The sequence below is a fragment of the Protopterus annectens genome, chromosome 1.part1 (genome assembly GCF_019279795.1).
Source record: "Protopterus annectens isolate FY-2018-M chromosome 1.part1, PAN1.0, whole genome shotgun sequence".
Classification (NCBI taxonomy): domain Eukaryota; kingdom Metazoa; phylum Chordata; order Ceratodontiformes; family Protopteridae; genus Protopterus; species Protopterus annectens.
The window spans coordinates 1981025284-1981046253 of NC_056726.1; the positions used below are offsets into that span (position 1 = coordinate 1981025284).

Sequence of the window (20970 nt, forward strand, 5' to 3'; positions counted from 1 at the left end):
TGAAACCTGTTACATCCTTGATTGTTATTCCTCCTCCAAGCCAAGCTGGTTTGTCGGAGTCGGAAGGCTTGGTTCCATTGGTGGAACCCTCGGCTCCAGCACCACTTGCGGTTGCTTTGGAGCCAAGCTCTGCTCCAACACTTTCGGAATCGTCCATTGTGTCCAGGGGCCGAAGTTCTTCGGTTGCCGCCAACAGGGAAGGTTGGAATCTGTCTTCTACAGTTCAGAGTCTCCCTCTCGGTGCTTCGGCTAGGGTGAGTTAGGACCCTGCTTCTATCTCGGAACCGATAGCTATGGTGCCGATGGCATTCTCCGTCTCTTTGGAGTGGGAGAGGTCCTTGGAGCCAGAGAGGTCGGCACTCGAGATGATGAGGAGCGTACTGTCCAAGTCACCAGTTGCCACCAAGGGTACCAGCACTCTCCCCCCTAGAGCACCCACTTAAGTCTCGGTCCCTACTCTCTCCGGAGACAGCAGAGACCCTCAGCCTCAGGAACCACCGGCTGGTGGCCCCCACTCTTCCTTGACCTCCCCAGAATACCCTTCTGAGAAGCCACCCAGGAAGAAGACATGCAAGAGGAAGCATGTTGACTCCCAGGATGAGTCTTTGACATCTGACACTGACCTTTAGGAGTCAGAAGGGTCCCCAAGTCATCCTCTGATGATGTCTCCTTCATGGACAACCTGGAGATCCTTAAGCAGAGGTGCGGCTGGCCCACTGTTAACCCTTCTGATGAGGAGTCGGTGTACCTGAAGGCTGTCGTGTCTCAACCTTCTGCCTCTTGGGTGTCTCCACCTTTTGACGAACTGATGGATTTAGTTAGTCGAAAAGTGTGGGATACTCCCGATGCCATGGAGCCAGCCCCTAGGAGACCCAGCAAGTTTCTTTCAGCCACTCCAGATAAAGAATCTTTGTCCAAAGGTGTCCCCGTAGATGCCATGGTGGAGGCGGCCATTAAGAAGGAGCTTGCTGAGATGACTTCTGTCCATCCGCCGAATAAGGAGTCTTGACAGATGGATAGGTATGGGAAGCATGTCTTCAGTTCGGCGGCTTTTACTCTTCCATCGTTGAACTATCTCACGCACTTCACGAGATTGCAGAAGGATCTCCTTAAGGAGTTGGGAGATTCTGTACAAGGTACATGTACTGAGGGAGTCCCTGACAAGATTTCTGCTCAGTTGTCCACCCTAAATTCTATAGTTAACTCCTTTATGTGGCTGATGGAGTGAGTAGAGCAGCGGGTTCAGGAGTTCTCCTAAGGCGTCACTCCTGGATGCGCTTGTGTAATTTTGCAGAACCGCTCAAGTCCACTTTCACCAATGTCCCTTTTGATGGTTCCTCATTGTTTGGATCTAAGGTGAAGGACACACTCACTTGGTGGGAGCAAGAAGGAAAGACGCTCTCTGCTGTGACAGTACATTTTACTGTTCCCTCTAGACCATACCCTGAAGGTCAAAGGGGTGGTTAAATGTGGTTCAAGAAGTCCCAGAGGGTCTTTCCAGATGCACAGGGTGAACCCTCCTTCAGAGGCAGAGGAGGAGGAAGAAATGGGAGACATCACCCTAGAGGCAGGGGCGGTCCGCAATACCAACAAGGTCGTGATTCCTTTCGGGGACGGCCTTATCAGTGTTCCTGATATGGGGCCCAACTAAGTTTCTCTGGGGCCAGTCGGGGGACGCATTTCTTTGTATCCAGAAGACTAGCAGAGTATAACCCAAGACAAGTGGGTACAAAGAGTTGTTACCTGAGGCTATATTATACCCTTTTCCCTTCCGTCTTTTGCTCCCAAGAAGATCCCAGATGTACCACCCAATCTCAGGGATAAGGCAACTGTGGAGATTAACAAGTTGCTCTTAAAGAGAGTCATCCAATCCGTCCCAGCAGACCAGATATCTGGAACTTACTCCAGGTTCTTTTTAGTTCCAAAACAAACATGAGACTGGAGGTCAATATTGGACCTCTACAGATTAAATGAATCCATGAGGAAAGGACAAGTTTCGGATGGTAACACTGCAGTCGATACTCCCTTTGTTAGGGAAAGACTATTGGATGTGGTCAACAGATCTTCAGGATGCCTACCACCATATAAAAATAGACAAGGCGTCCAGGAGCCATCTATGCTTCCGTCTGGCAGCCAGTCACTATCAGTTTCATGCTCCGCCCTTTGGTCTCACCATAGCCCCCAGGGTGTTCACCAAATGCATGGCAGTAGTGACAGCTCACCTGAGACATCAGGAATTGCAGTTGTTTCCGTACTTGGACGGCAGGCTCCTGACCGCCCCCCACCACATATCTACTTCTCCAAAACAGGGACGCCACTATTCAACTTTGTGCTCAATTAGGGATCTCCATAAATTGGGAAAAATCTGCATTATTGCCATCTCAATCTGTGAATTTTATAGGCGCAGAGGTAGACACAGTGAACATGACAGCTTGTCTTCCCGCTGAAAGGGCACAAAATTTAATCTTTCAAATTCAAAGTTTTCTCCCGTTGCGGAAGGTCAAAGCAAAGTGGGTTCTTCAGCTCCTCGGGACTATGGCATCTACTATCCTATTAGCACCACTAGTCAGGTTGCACATGAGAGTTCATAGGTTCATACTAGGCTATCTGCCCTAGGGCATTTATAAGCCTAGCCAGAGTGTGTTTGGCTTTCGCCACCCATTTTAAATTAATTTTGCTATGCGGTTTTTGAGGTTAGTATACTGTGCCTCTGTCTAACAGTGACACAGAAGTGATAGCCGGGGTAAACCTACGATCTCCCATCCACTCATCAAGATTCCTCTTGAAGAGAGTCAATGTGGGACTCTGCCTAACCTGGACTGGGATTTTATTCCAGAGTGAAGGGAGCCTCTGGATTATGAATCTGTCCCTCCAGCATGTCCTATTTATTTCAGTGCTGAGGTTCAAGTCTCTCGAGTGCATAGCTCGATGGGATTTGGATTTTCTGAGGTGCAGCATGTCCATTAATTCTGGGTTGGACATGGCTTTATATGTCAGGCACAGATCGCCTCTGAGCAGGCGGTATGCCACTGAGTAGAGCTGGAGTTTCTTTAACCGGGCAGCATATGGCATCTGTTTGAGCCCTTTGATCCTCTTGGTGAGGTACTTTTGGGGTCTTTCCAGTTGCTGCAGGTGTCTGGTAAGGTACATCCCAAAAGGGGCATTGTACTCAATTATGGGCCTGATGAGGGATGAGTAAAGAGGCACGATGACCTCCCCTGATCTAGATGTGAATCCCTTCATGATTAGGTGGGCTATATAAAATGTTTTTCTAACCACTTTGGCCACGTGGTTGTCAAATGAGAGATTGCTATCAACTTGGGTCCCCAGGTCCCTAATGACTTCTTCTGTACTTAATGGATTACCACCTATGTGGTAATTTGTGGGCACTTTGTTTTTGCCAAAGGGGATGACTACACACTTTTTGGCGTTTAGCTTGAGGCCATGGCTCTGGCACCAGTTGTCTGTTTCTATGAGGCCCTTTTGGAGGATGCTTGTGTCGGCTGGAGAGTTGATTATGGCACCCAGTTTGCAGTCATCTGCGAACTTGGTCAGCCACAGTCCTTCTGTGTTGGCCTGTACCGAGAAATATATACCGAACAAGAGAGGTCCCAGGACTGAGCCTTGTGGGACGCCACTTGTAACTGGTTTGGAGTCTGACATGGCTCCAGCAATTCTAACCATGTGGGTTCTGTCCTTGAGCCAGTTTGCAACCCATCTAGTGACATAGGGGTTTATATTTAAGCTGGTGAGCTTATCTATAATGCCCGAGTGGAGTATTGTATCAAAGGCTTTTGCGAGGTCCAGGTAGGCTGTGTGGACCACCTTCCCCTCGTCAATGGCCTTGGTAACTGTTTCAAAGAAATCAACCAGGTTTAAGAGGCAGGATCTGCCCTTAACAAAGCCAAACTGGGTAGGATCCAGTGTCTGTAGGTCCCCAATATCTTTATTTATGAGGTCCATGATGATCCTTTCCATAGCTTTGCAGACCAAGCTAGTCAGGCTTATGGGGCGATAGTTTCCAGGATCCGTTGAGGCACCACCTTTGTGGAGAAGGACCACTGTTGCTGTACGGCACTCTTTGGGTACATATCCTGTAGTAAGGCTAAGATTGAACAGTAGTTTTATGTTTGGGTTTAGCTCTTCTTGGAGTTCATGTAGGACGCAGCCCGGGACACCATCTGGTCCCATTGATGCTGTGTTTTTTGCTTTGGAGAGGGCGGCTCTTACCTGAGCATCTGAGATGTCAGGGGGGCAAGCACTCTGTTGGGATAGATATTTGCCCTTTTGGTGGGGAGAGGGGGGAGAAGTTTGCACTGAACCTGTCAGCTAGGATGTTGGCAATGTCTGTGGGCTCGGTGTATTTTTTGTCATTTTGGACTAATTCTGAGCATATCTGGGAATTCCCACCCAGGTTCCTAACATAACTAAAGAAAGCCTTGTGATTATCCTTAGTGTCCTGTGCAATTTTTCTCTCGAAGCTGGCCTTAGACGATTTTATGAGTGCCCGTAGTTTTTTGCTAATACTGATCAGAGATGCCTTCCCTTTTTGGGATTTTGCTCTATCATGTAGTAGCTTCCTCCTTCTATTGTATAGGTTGTTTATGGCTGGGGTCCACCAGACAGGACGTCTGCCTTTGGAGGATTGGGTCTTGGTTTTATTTGGGATTGCATGATCCATGCATTCCTGAAGGTGTTCATAGAATGCGTTTATAAAGGATTCTGCGGTCTGGGCCGTATTTTCCACAGGCCCGGGGGCTTTGAAGGATTCCACCTCGGTTTTGAGGAGTGTGAAATTTGCTTTAGAGAAGTTTTTCACTGTGGTTTTCTGGGCAGGGGGTGGGGTCGGGATGTGAAAATCCAGTGAGATTAGTTTATGGTCTGATCTTACCAGTGAGGGATACACTTCTGGTCTGGAGCATGATGATTAGGTACAGTATGTTTTCCCCTCTTGTGGGAGTGGTAACAAGTTGATCCATAGCATTTGAGTTTGTAAATTCTAGGAACCTTTGGGCTAGGGTGTTGGAGCTAGAGTAATGCTCCCAGTCTATGTTTGGGTAGTTGAAGTCGCCCAATATAATGGTGTTTGGAGAGACCTTCATATTTTCCAGTATTCTCAGGAAGGCCAAGTGGGGTTCCTGTGTTTGGGAGGGTGGTCTGTAGCAGGCTATAAACTGGAAGGCAGTTTTACCCACACTTAGTTGCACATGGATAGTCTCTGATGCTTCGTGCTGCGCCACCAACCTGGAGGTGTGGGTATCTTTGACGAATATTGATACTCCCCCTCCTTTTGTGGTTCGGTCCAAGTTTTGGGGCCAGAAAGCATGGTATGAGGTATAACCTGGTAGTGCTGGGGTGCTCTCGGGAGCCTTGAACCAGGTTTCTGTTACTGCACAGATATCGATGTTCTCCATGCTAAGGAGAGTTTTGAGTGCGTGCATCTTGAGGTTTAGACTTCTGGCGTTGAGTAGCATTACTCTTAGTTTCTTATCCCTTGTGATACCTATGGAGGTGGGTTTGTCTTTTGAGCCTTGCCTAAAAAAGGCACTATGGGGGTAGCAAGAGCCTTTGCCAATATCCGAAAGCCCAGGGGTGACAGGTGCAAGCCGTCCCTAGCGAAGCATCGTGGCTTGTTGAGCATGTCATCCCAGGCTGACCGGCATTGGATCCCCTTTGAATGACACCAACACTTACGCCAATTGTTGAAATTGATCATCTTGTCTTCATATTGTGGCATCATTCTTGGTGAGGGTAAGATGCTACTCAAGGTCAGGGTCATACCGGCCTGGGCTACATGCTCAGAGAGCTCCTCTATGTCTCTTTTCATGTAGTCCAGGGAGGTACGTCTCAGGTCATTCACACCAGCATGGACAATGACTGAGTCATATTTGTACTTGCCTTGGAGTGACCTGAGTGCTTGTGTTATGTGGCGGATCCTAGCACCCGACAGGCAGCTCACCGTGACCCTCTCCTTGTTCAGCCTGGTGAGTGGGACGTCAGTGTGCCTGATGATAGAGTCACCTATTACAAGTGTATCAGGTGTGTTGTTTAGCCTTAAGGGCTGTGACTGTTCGGCACACTGGCTTTGTGAGTTATGTGTTGCACGTGTTTTGTTTTGGGGTAGCGGTTGCTTGGGTGTCTGCTTTGGAGGTCTCTGCTGCTTAGGCAGATTTTTATTTAGAGCCTCCGAGTATGTTTTTGTGTGTTTATGCATTTGGTTTGTTGTCGTGGTAGGTCTATGTGAGACTGGAATTGTAGTGAGTGTGGTTTCCTTCTCCTCCTGACTGGTTACGCCAGTACTGAGTTGAGAGAGCTTAGCCTCCAGTTTGGCTATATGGTTGCATCTCTCACATGTGTTGGAATTTGTTGGGAGGAGGAGAGGGTTGTCTGTGTACACGAGGCAGTTGTAACATTGCCTCAAGATTCCCAGATTCACCTGCTGGACCGGAGAGGAGATTGACAACTGACCTTTGGACATGCTAAAACAGTATTGGGAATTCCTTTATAATTGAAAAAAAGGGCCAATGGGGAACAAGGTACTCAAGGGGAGTTTGTGAGGGTGTAGTGCTTTTAATTTTTTTAGAGCTGACTTATATAATTGCTTTAGTGAGCAAGTGCCAGGTAACTTAAATGCAATGTGTTACAGGTAACCTAAATGCAAAAACGACAAACAGTAACTTTCTTACAAGTGAAACAAGGAAATAAGTACAGTAAGCAATGCAGATATCACTAGGGATCCACAGAAGTGCTAAAAGGCCGCGTTTTAGGTGGAATTAGCGTTTCAGGGAAAAACAAGCAAACAAATAAAGCTAGATTCAGCAGGCCTGGATCTAGTCTCCAGTGGCTTCTGTTTTCCCAATGGTCCTTCCAATATCTTCAGCTGAATCATCCTATTCTGCTGATGGAATCATGCAAGGACGTCCTTTGTTGGCTAGCACCCAACCAGTTCACGGGTGCCACCTTTGTTCCTGCCCAACCCATTGCCACTGTGACCAGGGATGCCTCCCAGATCGGGTGGGGGGGGCATTATCTCGGCAGGACTGTCCAAGGCACATGGCAAGAACACGAGGTTCACCTGCATATCAATGTTCTGGAGATGAGGGCGGTGCTCCTGGCGTTGCAAGCACTTCAAGACCTTCTTCCTCTAGGGACTATTGCAAAACAAACAGATATGTCGGTAGTTTGGTATATCAACAAATAGGGCAGTACCAGATCTTACCCACTCTGTCGAGAGGCCATGCAAGTTTGGAAATGGGCGATTTCTTCCCAGGGTTTTCTGGTAGCAACGCACATCCCACGGACGACCAACGTGATAGCCGACAAGCTCTGCCGGGCGATCCTACTGTCTCACAAGTGGTCTCTGAAACACTAAACAGCGAAACAGATTTTCTGCAAATGGGGACAACCTTACTGCAACCTTTTTGCCAGTCCAGTCAATGCCAAATGCAGCAGCTATTTTTCCCTCATTCCCCCTCTGGGGGAGACATCCAGAGACACTCTAGCTCACGATTGGCCCCTGGGTCTTCTGTATGCTTTTCCTCTATTTCCTATCATTTCCAAAGTTATTCAGAAAGCCAGACGGCTGGGATGCAGGTTAATCCTCATTGCTCCTTACTGGACTCATCAGGTTTGGTTCCCCTTCCTCGAGCCTTTTCTCCTGGACGATCCTTGGATTCTGGACCCAGCTCCAGATCTGTTGACTCACGTCAGGTTCGCTACATCCCTCGATCCACACCCTCAAATTGACAGCGTGGCTGCTCCAGTTCCATCCCTAGTCAGGCTTCACGATGTACCTTTCTCAGTGTCGCATATCCTTATGTCCTCCCATAAACCTTCAACTAGGAGACTATATGGCAGTAAATGGAAAAGATTTTCTACTTGGGCACAGAAAATGAATGTAGATCCCTACACTGCTTCTATCCCTGTAATTTTGGAATTTCTCTCAGAGCTTTTTCAGCACGGATCTGCCGCTGCCACTATCAGTGTTCAATTGGCGGCTATTTCTCATTTCCATTTAGGATTTCCAGACACCAATTTAATGTCTCATAAGGTATGCAAGAGTTTTTTTGAAAGGCGCCACTTTGTTGAGGCCACCTCTCCAAGAACCTGTGGCTTCTTGGCATTTTAATTTTGTGTTGTCCAAACTGACATCTTCCCAGTTTGAACCTTCTCACTCATCTTCATTGAAATTTTTGTTTTGGAAGATTTTGTTTTTGGTGGCTATCACATCAGCTGGACAGGTATCGGAGTTACAAGCCTCATCTGTTAAGCCACCTTATTTGAGCTTTCATAAAGACAGGGTCTCACTACGTACTAACCCCTCTTTTGTCCCCAAAGTTTGTTCTCACGCCACCTTAAATCAATCCATAGAACTCCCAGTTTTCTTCCCTAATCACTGTAATACAGCTGAATATTAGTTTCATCAGCTAGATGTTCACAGATAGCTACGTTTTTATTTGCATCGGACCAAGGAGTTTAGGAAATCAGATCAACTATTCATTTCCTTTTCTGAATCCAGACTGGGCTTACCAGTTTCTAAAGTGACACTATCTAATTGGATTTCCAGTTGCATAGCCTACAATTCGGAGGGCAGACCTTTACCCTTCAAGATCAAGGCTCATTCTACCAGGTCTCCGTCTACCTCTGCAGCTTTTCAAGCCAGGGTCCCACTTGATAATATTGCAGCAGCTACGTGGTCTACCCCTCATACTTTTATTACACATTACAAATTGGATTTAGTTTCCAGGGCTAGAGCATCCTTTGGCTCCACGGTGCTCAAGAGTATTTTCCAGTGAGCCACCCAAGAATAAGGGGCTAGGGATGCTGTCCCATACGTAAAAATGAAGGTGAGATTGGACTACACAACATAATGAAGTTATGTACTCACCATAACGTTCCATGTTGGTAGTCCATCTCACCCTTCATTTTTACCAACCCGCCCTCCTGCCCCCATCCTGGAAGAATCTGGAGGTATTAATATTTTGGTGATCTTTGGTTGGAGATCCTTTAGTATTGGTTTGTCTGTTATGGTTATTTCTTCTAGTGAGCAGCAAACAAGATCTGGGGTTTGTACTGGTGCACTATGGGATACCTGCTTAGCCACGAGCCAACCAGAAGTCTTAGAGCTTATAAATTGGCCAAGTCGGAGCAGAGGATCGGCTCTGAACCCATACGTAAAAATGAAGGGTGAGATGGACTACCAACATGGAACATTATAGTAAGTACATAACTTCTTTTTTGTAAATGTGAACTTGTTAACATGATTTGTTTACTTTGTATGTCACAAGTAACAATTCAATACAGGTGCTTAAAAAAAGACATCAGTGCCTAGTGAGCCTAACAATTTATTGCACTGGAGTATTTAATTTGATAGTTTGCATTTTTGTTTACAGATTTTTCTTTCTATATACTGTGTGCATTTTTTTTTGTTTGCACTCACTTCCTTTAAGGGTAATCATGCCAAGGCACTAGAAGTGTTCTAATAAAACAGAGTTTGCTGCTTTATCATATTTTCATTCTACAATATTAGTTTTGTAGCGCATATTACAAATGGAATACAAGTATTTGAATACCGAAAATCAACGTGTTCCCATTCCTTGAATCAGCTCTTGGAATCACACTGAGCCATACTGCTATTACCCCATGCAAGAAGTGTAAAACCTAGTCTTTAATAATTACATGCATTCAGAAAGTGCCCATGTTTTTTAAACAAAGAATAGTTAAACTGGATATATTTTCAACCATTATGCAGTCTTCTCTCTATGGTGATTTTTGCTTGGTTTTAAGAGGACAATATCAAATAGGAAAAAAAGGTATAAAAGCTCTGAACTCCGTTTGACTTGCACTCAATCAGCAGCCAGGATTCCTGAGAGAGAGATGGGAACAGCCAATGTCAGACTACCCAACCAAGGTGGAAAGATTCTGAAGCAAAATCCCAGTCAAAATGTTTATTTCAGTGTACCACCATGAACATGTAAGCAACATGAACCTGAAGCAGTCTCTATGCACAAAGACAGTGTATTGTTCTTGACAGCCAATAAGGACAACAAAAGTAGTGAAAATCTCAAACTCGCAGGATGCTGGTCATGACAACAGGAAGAATAAATCAGATGACAGGCGCACTGAAAAAGAATCATACATACCTCAGACACCCCTGCCCTGCCAGTAATCAAGGAGCCTCAATCGTCACCACTAACACCAGTAAGGGACGTGCACATTGGGAGGATGACAAGTACAAACAGTAAGGTACAATATCCCTTAAGAGCAGACAAAAATCACAGTCAGTCTGGGGCTGGTTTCTCCCTCTCCCTCCAGATCTCAAATAAGACTCCCCACTGGCACAGCTATAGGGTTAAGATCTCAACCAAGTGGTCAAGCCAAAAATTCCTGCACTCTCTCATTCCAGTGTTTCATGTCCCTGCCTAAGTAGCGGACACACACACACACACACACACACATAACACTGAGATTTGATTTATATACAAACACACTCCTGGGGAAGGCTGGCACAGGTTCGCTAGCTATGCCTCCTTCTGCCCAGACTATATGTTAGTACCACCTGTCACCAACCACTATATCAGCTATGTAAGGCCCTTCCCAAAGGGTGACTAAATGTTACTATTATCCAAGTGGTAAGTGTGTCGAAGACTAAGGCTATTTAAAAGAGGCCTGTACAGTGTTACCAAATACATTCAAGTACTCTAAAAGCTTAAATATCTCTAAACAAAACCAACCAGAATTAAAAGTTTAAATATATTTAATAATAAAAGAACAAGACAATACTCAATACAGAGACAGAGTTCAGAATCACAGGAAATAATTTAAAACAACATTGCAGGACAGTCTCGCATAAATACAGAAAACATTTAGACTGATCTTACTATTTCCCTGTCTCTAAGAGAGATACTATGATCAGAGTCTTACTTACAGAGCCAGGCAGATACAAGTGCTGAATGAATGTTTACATGTCCAAGACAAGATACAAAATGCACTGACTTTCTCTCTGGAGATCGTTCTAACGTTACTAATAAACATTTCTGCTGGGTCATCTCAGATTACATCATTCTTGTCAACTCTGCTTTTAGTTTCCAGGCCAACAAGAACTTAAAATATAACACCCCAGTGTCAAGAATACTTATCCCCAAGAAGTTGACACTTATCGCTTAGAAACTTGCCTGGAACTGGAAATCATAAAAGTGTTGAAACATCTTTACATTTGAAACCTGCAATTATATCCGTTTCCAAACAAAAGGAAAGCCTACAACTCTAGACTTTGTTTCAGCTCAAAGCACACACAGAGATAACAGTGTCATACACAATTTCCACTTATTTTCTTAGAGTTTTCAAGTTAACTCTGTATATTCCAGCCTTTACATTTGCATAGGCATGTAGTTTATAGGTTCATAGGTGTGTACTAGGCTAATGGCCCTGGAGCCTTTACAAGCCTAGCCCATAGGATTACCCCGGCATTGTTTCACCAAACCTTAGTTCTCATTGCTTTTGTTGAGTAAAGCCACTGGAGTGATCCCTGGGGTGAATTTTCTATTTCCCATCCACTCATCAAGATTTCTCTTAGAGGGACAGTGAGGTGCTCTGCTTGACATGTATGGGAAGTCTATTCCAGATCATGGGCAGTCTCTGGGATATGAACCTGCCCCTCCAGCATGTTCTGTTGATTGTGGTAATGAGGTTGAGGAGGTATTGGTATTTCTTCAGCTGTAGCATTTCTAACAGAGCTGGGTCAGACATGGCTTTGTAAGTCAAGCAGAGATAGTCTCCAAGTAGGCGATATGAGACAGAGAACAGTTGAGTTTTTTTAGTCTGTCCATAAAGGACAAATGCTTAAGGCAGAGGATCCTCTTTATGAGGTACTTTTGTGGCCTCTCAAGTTGTTTTAAGTGTTTAGTGAAGTACATGCCAAATGGGGCATTGTACTCAATGACTGGCCTAATGAGGGAAGAGTAAAGGGAGACAATGATCTCTTTCTTCCTGGTTGCAAAATCCTTAGTAATGAGATGTGCCACATAGGACTTTCTGACCACAGTGACAATGTGGTGGTCAAAAGAGAGGTTGCTTTCAACCTGTGTTCCCAGATCTCTAACGCCTTCTGTGTTCAGTGGACTACCATCTATGTGGTAATTCATGGGAATCAGGTTTTTCCCCAAAGGGGATGATGACAGATTTTTTGGCATTGAGCTTAAGGCCATGCTTCGGACACCAATCATTGGTCTCGGCCTCATACACATTTCTGCTCTTTTCCAGCAGGGTGCACTGTTTATTGAAGCTCAGTACAGAACATATAGTTTTCTTGCATTTCTAAGACAGGCATACAAATCATATTACTTTTCACAAATGACAGAATTATTTACAAATTTTTAGCTGGCTGGGCTGGCAGCCTTCATAACCTCCACAGGAGAAGAACCGCAATCCCCACTTCTCACCTTGCCCTTTCAGCATTCACAGTTGCTGAGAGAAATCAAGATCATGAATGTGAACCAAAACCTTTACAGCGTTTGTAAAATCACTACTAATACAGTTATACTACAAAATCTTGAGTCATCTTCACATACAAAATATGGTCTGTGGGAATTTAAGATTACTTTACTTAGTAAGGCAATGGAACAAGATGTCTTTCAAAGTTGATGCTCATCCAACATTTTTTAACCAGATGAATTTAAATTGTCCAAACAGTTGCTTGCAAATTTACATCAGCTATTACAGAAATACATTTTAACTGCCTGTGAGATACCAAGTTTAACAAATTTTAAGCAACAGGTTACAGTTTATCACTGCTGGTTCCTAAAGTTGTACCTGCCATCTTTGATGTACACTGAGTGGGGAAAAAATGTCATTCAACTCCCACCTACTTAGAATAATGCACTACTTTCCAGCTACCTCATGACTCAGAATTAGTACTAAGGAACAACAGTGTTATTTTTTTTATTTTCTCAGGATTAACAGTTTCAGTCCAAAGTCCTTGCACTACATGTTGTGCAATTATCTCAAACTGCACAATTACAAGTCCTACAAACATGCTTACATTTATATGCGCCACAAACATGCGTCTCTGCACTTACCAAATCCACGTGGATCTGAGTTACCACTGTGGTAAGACTGGTTTTCATCATTTTCAGTGCCCCAATTACTGCAGAGGGAAGAAACAAGCAAATACCGAGTTATAAAAGCAGGTCTATAAACAGAAAACAGGATTAAAAGTTGTACAACTATTTTCAAGATTATGGTAACAGCCATTATTGCCCGATGTAATCATAATAAAATCAACTAGTCAGTCTACAGCTTAAACTCTCCAGTCTCCCTGGAACAAAGTATGATTTGTCACAAGCAAAGCTGCTGCCTTACACTTCAAACTACACATTTCATGGTACTACAAGCTTCCCTCAAATTATTGCTCAGTTAACAATTTCACACTTTCTCTTTTAACCTTTTTTCGAAAACTGTCTACTGGTTGAAAATTCAATTAGAGGTCATATACCAACATTTACCATAATGGAATAAACAGTACTAAGTTTATTATAACAGAAATTTCCAAATCAATTTAAACCATGAATTTTTAAACCAGAGTTTCATCAGACCCAAAACTCAAACAGCAGGAAATCTGAACTATAACATGAACAATGATGGAAAATGACAGAACAGTTTTAATAGTGATGTCTAAATTTTTATCAGTAGCTCCACTACATAGGTTAATATTGAAGTTCAGTTGTCTCCAAAATCTTTTTTGGTTTATTTGGCAACTCTGTCATGTTCAGTTCTAAGAACTATTAATACGAAGTCAACAAGTGTGGATGGAGTTCCCTGAAGCCATTTACACTGAAAATGTAGTTACTGTATTCTTAAAAAAAAAAAAAAAAAAACACTTTCTTTACAAAAGATGGTATAGAATTGCACATCTCTACAGAGTGTAAAAGCAGACTACACTGCTTACGTAAACTGTCAGAGAAAACAAAACGCTTCCTATCAGCTTTTATATCTAAATGACATTTCCAGCACATATTATTTAATTGCTAATCTTCCTACAGAGTTTTTAAAGTAGGAATTTTCCAAAGAGGAGATTTAGTAGTACCCACAACACACTAAAATCATTTTTTATTATCAATTTTTGAGAGTTTGTTCCTAAATTATTCTGGAATAAAAAAGTTAACTAACCACTAAGCTCCATGGGCGCCGGAACCATACAGCGCGGGGGAGGGGAGGGGATGGGGACCCTTCCCCCCAGATCACCTCTGTCCCTTTCGTTTTCCACACCTCCCGGCTGTTTTTTTGCGAGCGGTTTCATTTGCCGCGATGATGTCAGTGCATTTCCAGCTGTTATTTGCAAGCGATGACATCAGCGCATTTCCGGCTGCTATTTGCAAGCGGTCTATTCAGAAGCTGTTGCGAGCAGGATATTCAAAAGCTGCTGCAGAATGGAGTTTGTTTGCTGCGTCTGGACTATAGGACAGAAGTTAAATGCAGAGTGGAGCAGGGGAACACTGAGTCTGTATCAGAGTGAGTACACCAACTGCAGAGTGGAGCAGTAGGGGAAGTGTCTGTGTGCTAAGAGGTTGAGAGCTATGGTGAGAAGTGAGAACTGAATTCACTAAATGATATGATACACATTTACGTTTGTCTTCCTGTCTTTCAAAAAACTGCTGGTTTAGTTTAGTGGTATGTTGCTCTGACTGTAGTGCACGGTGTTTTGGGTTCAAGACTTGGCTGTGAAATGCATGGTGGTAACTTTTTATGCAAGCAACTTTCCAAAATTATGCACGCAATGTTTAAAATGTGCCCCTGGTTTTTGGCCCCCCCCCATTGAAAATAAGTTCAAGAAGCTGTGCAACATGCTTATGGCTTACAGTCTACTGTGATTCTGTATTTATACATTGTGTGTAGAAGTAGACTGTTATGGAAATGTTCTGAATAGGGCAGTTTTGTCATTATTGGTTAATGCATTTTTGTTTCATTGCCTACAGGAAAAATGTTTAAACAAAAAATTTTAAATGCACTCTAACTTAAGTCTAACAAGTGTGCTGCATTATACAAGGAATATAATTTAATACAATCACAAAGGTGAATCAAGGAATGCATACATGTATGCATGGCTCTAAAAAGTTTTTGAAAACAGCCCAGAGGAAAGTGTGAAAAGCTCAAAATCATGGGCAAATTTTAAGCTTTACCCTTGTTACCAAAGCAATGGATGAAGGTAAAACAGTTCACACCACATTACCTTGACCTGGCCAAGCCTTTTGACACAATCCCTTAACTCAGGTGTAGTACAAAAGATGAATAATGTAGGAGCAAACACTTACATCACCAGCTGCATTGCCAATTTGGCTCACAGGATGCAGGAGATCAAAACAGGGGAAGACACCAGTCACCAATGGAGTCCCCCAGGGTTCTGTGCTGAGACTTTTTCTGTTTGGCATATAAATCTCAAAAGTAAAAGGAAATACCAAAGAGCTTTGGCCAGCTAAGTTTGAGATGACTGCAAGCTAGGAGAAGTTATTGAATCCCCAAATGACAACCATCATGCAGAAAGGTTTGTCCCAAATAATAACTGGTGTCATAATCATGGCAATGCCCTCTGAGAACTGATCCAATTGTTTGGCATTTGGGAACTGTGTACAGTGACCTAACTTTTGACCAACATGTGCCCAGAGTCATAAAACCTTTCTATATTGCACAGCTTATGAACAAATTGATTGTGACTAGATCTATAGATTATATCATCCTTACAAAGCTCTCATTATGTCAATCTTTTTGTATAATGCCCACTTTGGCATGTATCTGTCCAGCCCCATGCAACAATTGGAATACCTTCAGATACCTTACTAAAAGGATACAAGTCCTAAACAATAGGTCTTGCATGGACTTCCTCAAAAGATTTATTACTATACTCAGTATCCAACAGCATGCTTAGAGGTGACATGCCTGGCATACAAAGCATTCTCCGACATAATACAGATGGACCTACTGAACATAAGCAAGTCAAATGGCATCAGAAATGCTCAGTTCCAGGTATCTAAACTGAATGTTGCGGAGAGATGGATATATATCATAGAGGCTACCACTGTTCCGGAACAGAATATCCATAAAAATAAAGCAAAGCTCATCCACATCCATACTCAAATGCAACTTGGATCTAAGAATAGGTAATAGAAAATGTACTCCAGGATTTCCCCTCATGCCACTAATGGATACAGGCAGTTCCTAAATGCTGCATCCGTTACATGGCCCCCTCAAATTATCTACGGTATGATCACAAGTGTTCTCACTAGGGCTAATATACAATTATCAGCCATGGGGATAGTCAAGACCAATCAGAAAATGTTAATTCAAGCACTAAAAGGGAATTGGCTAAGCTTAAAATGTTCTCCAAGTGAACCTATGCTGTGGTAGTGAATAGTTATAAAAAATGATTGTTTTTAGTTCACTAAGTGCCCCTGTCACCCTCCACTACCCCCCAGTCTTTTAACAGCTTCCAGCACCTATGCTAAGCTCACTTCTGTGCCTGCTCCCTGTTCCACCGATAGTTTTTCACTGGCTTCTGCTCTGCTACCTTCAACTTGTCTCTCTATTCTGCACTTTTTACCTACATCATACCTCCCCCCTCCCCCCACTCTTCTCACCTCTCCTGCTTATCTAGTGTTCCCATCCTTCTCTCCCAGCTCTCTTGTATCTAGACTCCTCCTTTCCGGAATCCCCCTCGAAACAGCAGCTTTAATGGAGAACACAAAAACAGCAAATGGTAGTTCAATAAAGACTTAGCGCTTTCACCCAATAAAGGGCATCATCAGAGTAAAGCATACATTTAAACAAGCACTGCATATACTCAATTAAAATAATCACACCCCCTAAAGTAACCAATGATCAAAAGTTTACAATAATGAAAGTTAAAAATGTCACTGCCCCTCTTTAAAAGGATAGACATTAAAAAACTGTTGTAAGACGATCTACCTTACAATATGATAGTTAAGATAATAATGAAATACTCATATTACAATCAACATTGAAAGTCAATTTCCAAAACAGGAACTATAAAATAGCATACTGTCATAAAACATATTAAAATGTCGTTGTATGTTATTGTACATACTTAAGATTTCTTGAATGTAGAAAATGTGTAAAATAGTCCTTTGTAGTAAATAAACTTAATGCATATATAGCCTTAAGATGTTAGTGACAAAAAATTAACTGTTTCTAATTAAGTTAAGTTAAATTAAATATGACCTGTATTTCTATATACTAAAACAGAGATATATGTTCATTTATACCAGGTGGTTTGGAGGCATTTAGCCTCAATTGCCACAGGCATTCTTTTACCTCTAATAAAATCTTGTGGTCACCACCCCTGTCACTATAGGGTACCCTGTCCACTACAAAAAAACATTTTTTTTTTTAAATTGTTACAAACCGTACTGTGTGTGTATAGGGCATTAGTAGAGCTTTTATTTTTTATGTCCCTATTGTGCTCTAAAATCCTTAGCCTTAACTTTCTAATGGTCTTTCCAACATAAAATGTTGGACAGCTCATACACGTAGCTAAGTATATGACCATTTTTGTATTACAGTTGCAGTAGCCTGCACTTCTAATAGTTTTGGCATAGTTGTTAACTGCAACGTATGGTCCATTGTTGATATATTTACACACACTACAAGAGCCACATTTGCTCATCATAGTACGTTTGTACATATTGTGATACTCATTGGACTCCATCATTTCTTTCAAACTCTTACCCCTGCTGTTAATAAAACAGGGACTGTTGCCAACCACTTTCATAATATCTTTAGTAAGCACAGTACACCACAAGTCACTAATGATGTTTTTAACATCTATGCTGCAAGAATTGTAAGGCAAAATCATTGCATGCTTGTTGTCATTTAAATTTGTAGTAGTTATGTTACTTTTAAATAAACCTGCTTTTAAAATAGGTCTGTAACATGTCAGTCTTTTCTCTGTCACTTCATGTCTAATGTTTACAATATCAATAGGATACCCTCTTTCAGACAACATGCTCGATAAATTGTTAATTTCCAACTCGTACATGTTGTCATCACTAATTAACCTAGACAATCTCACCATTTGACCTTTTATAATGTTTTTCTTCTGATAAAAGGGATGACAACTTTGAAAATGAAGGAGAGAGTTGGAAAAAGTTTTTTTACGGAAAATAGTAGATGATAAACTATCATTTTCCTTGTCCTTAATAAGCATAATATCCAAAAACTCTCACTTGTCATCATGTATATTAAATGTAAATTCCAAAAAAGAAGTACTGGTGTTTAAAACATTAATGAAATCATAAATTTTATTGTCATTCCCTTTCCAGAAAATCAAAATGTCATCTTCTCAATGACACCTCCACCTACCAAAGAGTTTCCAGGTTTGAGATTAATGCAGCCTACACCAGACTAGATTGGCAGTTATATGAATGGTTAATGGAGGGAATATTGGATAAAGATGAATACGACTATTTAGTTGTTACTTCACCCATTATTCCCTCCATTTTTTGGTATACCAAAAATCCATAAAAATACGGCCAACCCACCATTCCGCCCGATCGTTTCAGCTAAAGGATATAAAACAGAGGCACTGGCCTCTTATGTAGATTACCATCGCAAGGCCATTCTTGACAATGTACCACATGTGCTTAGTTGGCACTGTCTGGACATCATTAAGAATACACTATTGAGTAATGATTACAAATTTGTCACTATTGATGTAGTGAATCTATTTTCTGTCATTCCGAAAGACACAGGATTGGAAATGTTTAGGAACAGTTTACAAACATATGGTAAACACGATATTGTTAAGCAGGATTTGCTTGTCGATTTAGTTGACATGGTACTTAACAACAACTATGTTTTATTTGAGGCAGAATACTTCAAACAAGTTACTGGTGCTGCCATGGGGGCCAAGTGTGCCCCCATATATGCCAATCTTGTTTTAGCAGATTGGGAACGCAAACATATATTTTCATCACAGTTCAAGCACAATATTTCACTTTATGTGCGTTTTTTGGATGACATTTTGATTTTCTGGAAAGGGAATGACAATGAAATTTATGATTTCATTAATGTTTTAAACACCAGTACTTCTTTTTTGGAATTTACATTTAATATACATGACGACAAGTGTGAGTTTTTGGATATTATGCTTATTAAGGACAAGGAAAATGATAGTTTATCATCTACTATTTTCCGTAAAAAAACTTTTTCCAACTCTCTCCTTCATTTTCAAAGTTGTCATCCCTTTTATCAGAAGAAAAACATTATAAAAGGTCAAATGGTGAGATTTTCTAGGTTAATTAGTGATAACAACATGTACGAGTTGGAAATTAACAATTTATCGAGCATGTTGTCTGAAAGAGGGTATCCTATTGATATTGTAAACAACATTAGACATGAAGTGACAGAGAAAAGACTGACATGTTACAGACCTATTTTAAAAGCAGGTTTATTTAAAAGTAACATAACTACTACAAATTTAAATGACAACAAGCATGCAATGATTTTGCCTTACAATTCTTGCAGCATAGATGTTAAAAACATCATTAGTGACTTGTGGTGTACTGTGCTTACTAAAGATATTATGAAAGTGGTTGGCAACAGCCCCTGTTTTATTAACAGCAGGGGTAAGAGTTTGAAAGAAATGATGGAGTCCAATGAGTATCACAATATGTACAAACGTTCTATGATGAGCAAATGTGGCTCTTGTAGTGTGTGTAAATATATCAACAATGGACCATACGTTGCAGTTAACAACTATGCCAAAACTATTAGAAGTGCAGGCTACTGCAACTGTAATACAAAAATGGTCATATACTTAGCTACGTGTATGAGCTGTCCAACATTTTATGTTGGAAAGACCGTTAGAAAGTTAAGGCTAAGGATTTTAGAGCACAATAGGGACATAAAAAATAAAAGATCTACTAATGCCCTATACACACACAGTACGGTTTGTAACAATTTTAAAAAAAAATTGTTTTTTGTAGTGGACAGGGTACCCTATAGTGACAGGGGTGGTGACCACAAGATTTTATTAGAGGTAAAAAAATGCCTCTGGCAATTGAGGCTAAATGCCTCCAAACCACCTGGTATAAATGAACATATCTCTTTATTTAGTATATTGAAATACAGGTCATATTTAATTTAACTTAACTTAATTAGAAACAGTTAATTTTTTGTCACTAACATCTTAAGGCTATATATGCATTAAGTTTATTTACTACAAAGGACTATTTTACACATTTTCTACATTCAAGAAATCTTAAGTATGTACAATAACATACGACGACATTTTAATATGTTTTATGACAGTATGCTATTTTATAGTTCCTATTTTGGAAATTGACTTTCAATGTTGATTGTAATATTTCATTATTATCTTAACTATCATATTGTAAGGTAGATTGTCTTACAACAGTTTTTTAATGTCTATCCTTTTAAAGAGGGGCAGTGACATTTTTAACTTTCATTATTGTAAACTTTTGATCATTGGTTACTTTAGGGGGTGTGATTATTTTAATTGAGTATATGTAGTGCTTGTTTACATGTATGCTTTACTCTGATGATGCCCTTTATTGGGTGAAAGCGCCAAGTCTTTATTGAACTACCATTTGCTGTTTTTGTGTTCTCCATTAAAGCTGCTGTTTCGAGGGGGATTCCAGCTTGGTTCATTTATTTCCTCCTTTCCCCCTACCTCCACCTTGTCGGTCACCTCCCTACTTCCTGCCACATCCACTCCATTCTGTTACCTAGCCAGTTACCTCGCTCACTTCCTGTCTTACCCCTTCACCTTCTTATCACCTACCCCTTGCCCCAAACATATATAGTTATCCTGGTGTTTGTGGCACCAGTTTTAAAATACTGAAACAGAAGGTAATCCTCTCTAGTCCCCTCCAGTCTTGTTCTATCGTAGGCTGCTAGCTCTGTCCATGGGTGAGTGCTTTTTGAGTTGGTAACTGCATT

General features: G+C 41.6%; 1 protein-coding gene across 1 annotated transcript in view; it reads right to left on the reverse strand.

The window, feature by feature from the left end:
* GLO1 (glyoxalase I) overlaps nt 1-20970 on the reverse strand; it is an 873638-nt gene that overhangs the window by 576451 nt on the left and 276217 nt on the right. The window contains exon 4 of the mRNA XM_044085287.1: nt 13077-13144. Within this exon, the coding sequence (XP_043941222.1) occupies nt 13077-13144 (68 nt within the window). The remainder of the gene's footprint in view (nt 1-13076; nt 13145-20970) is intronic.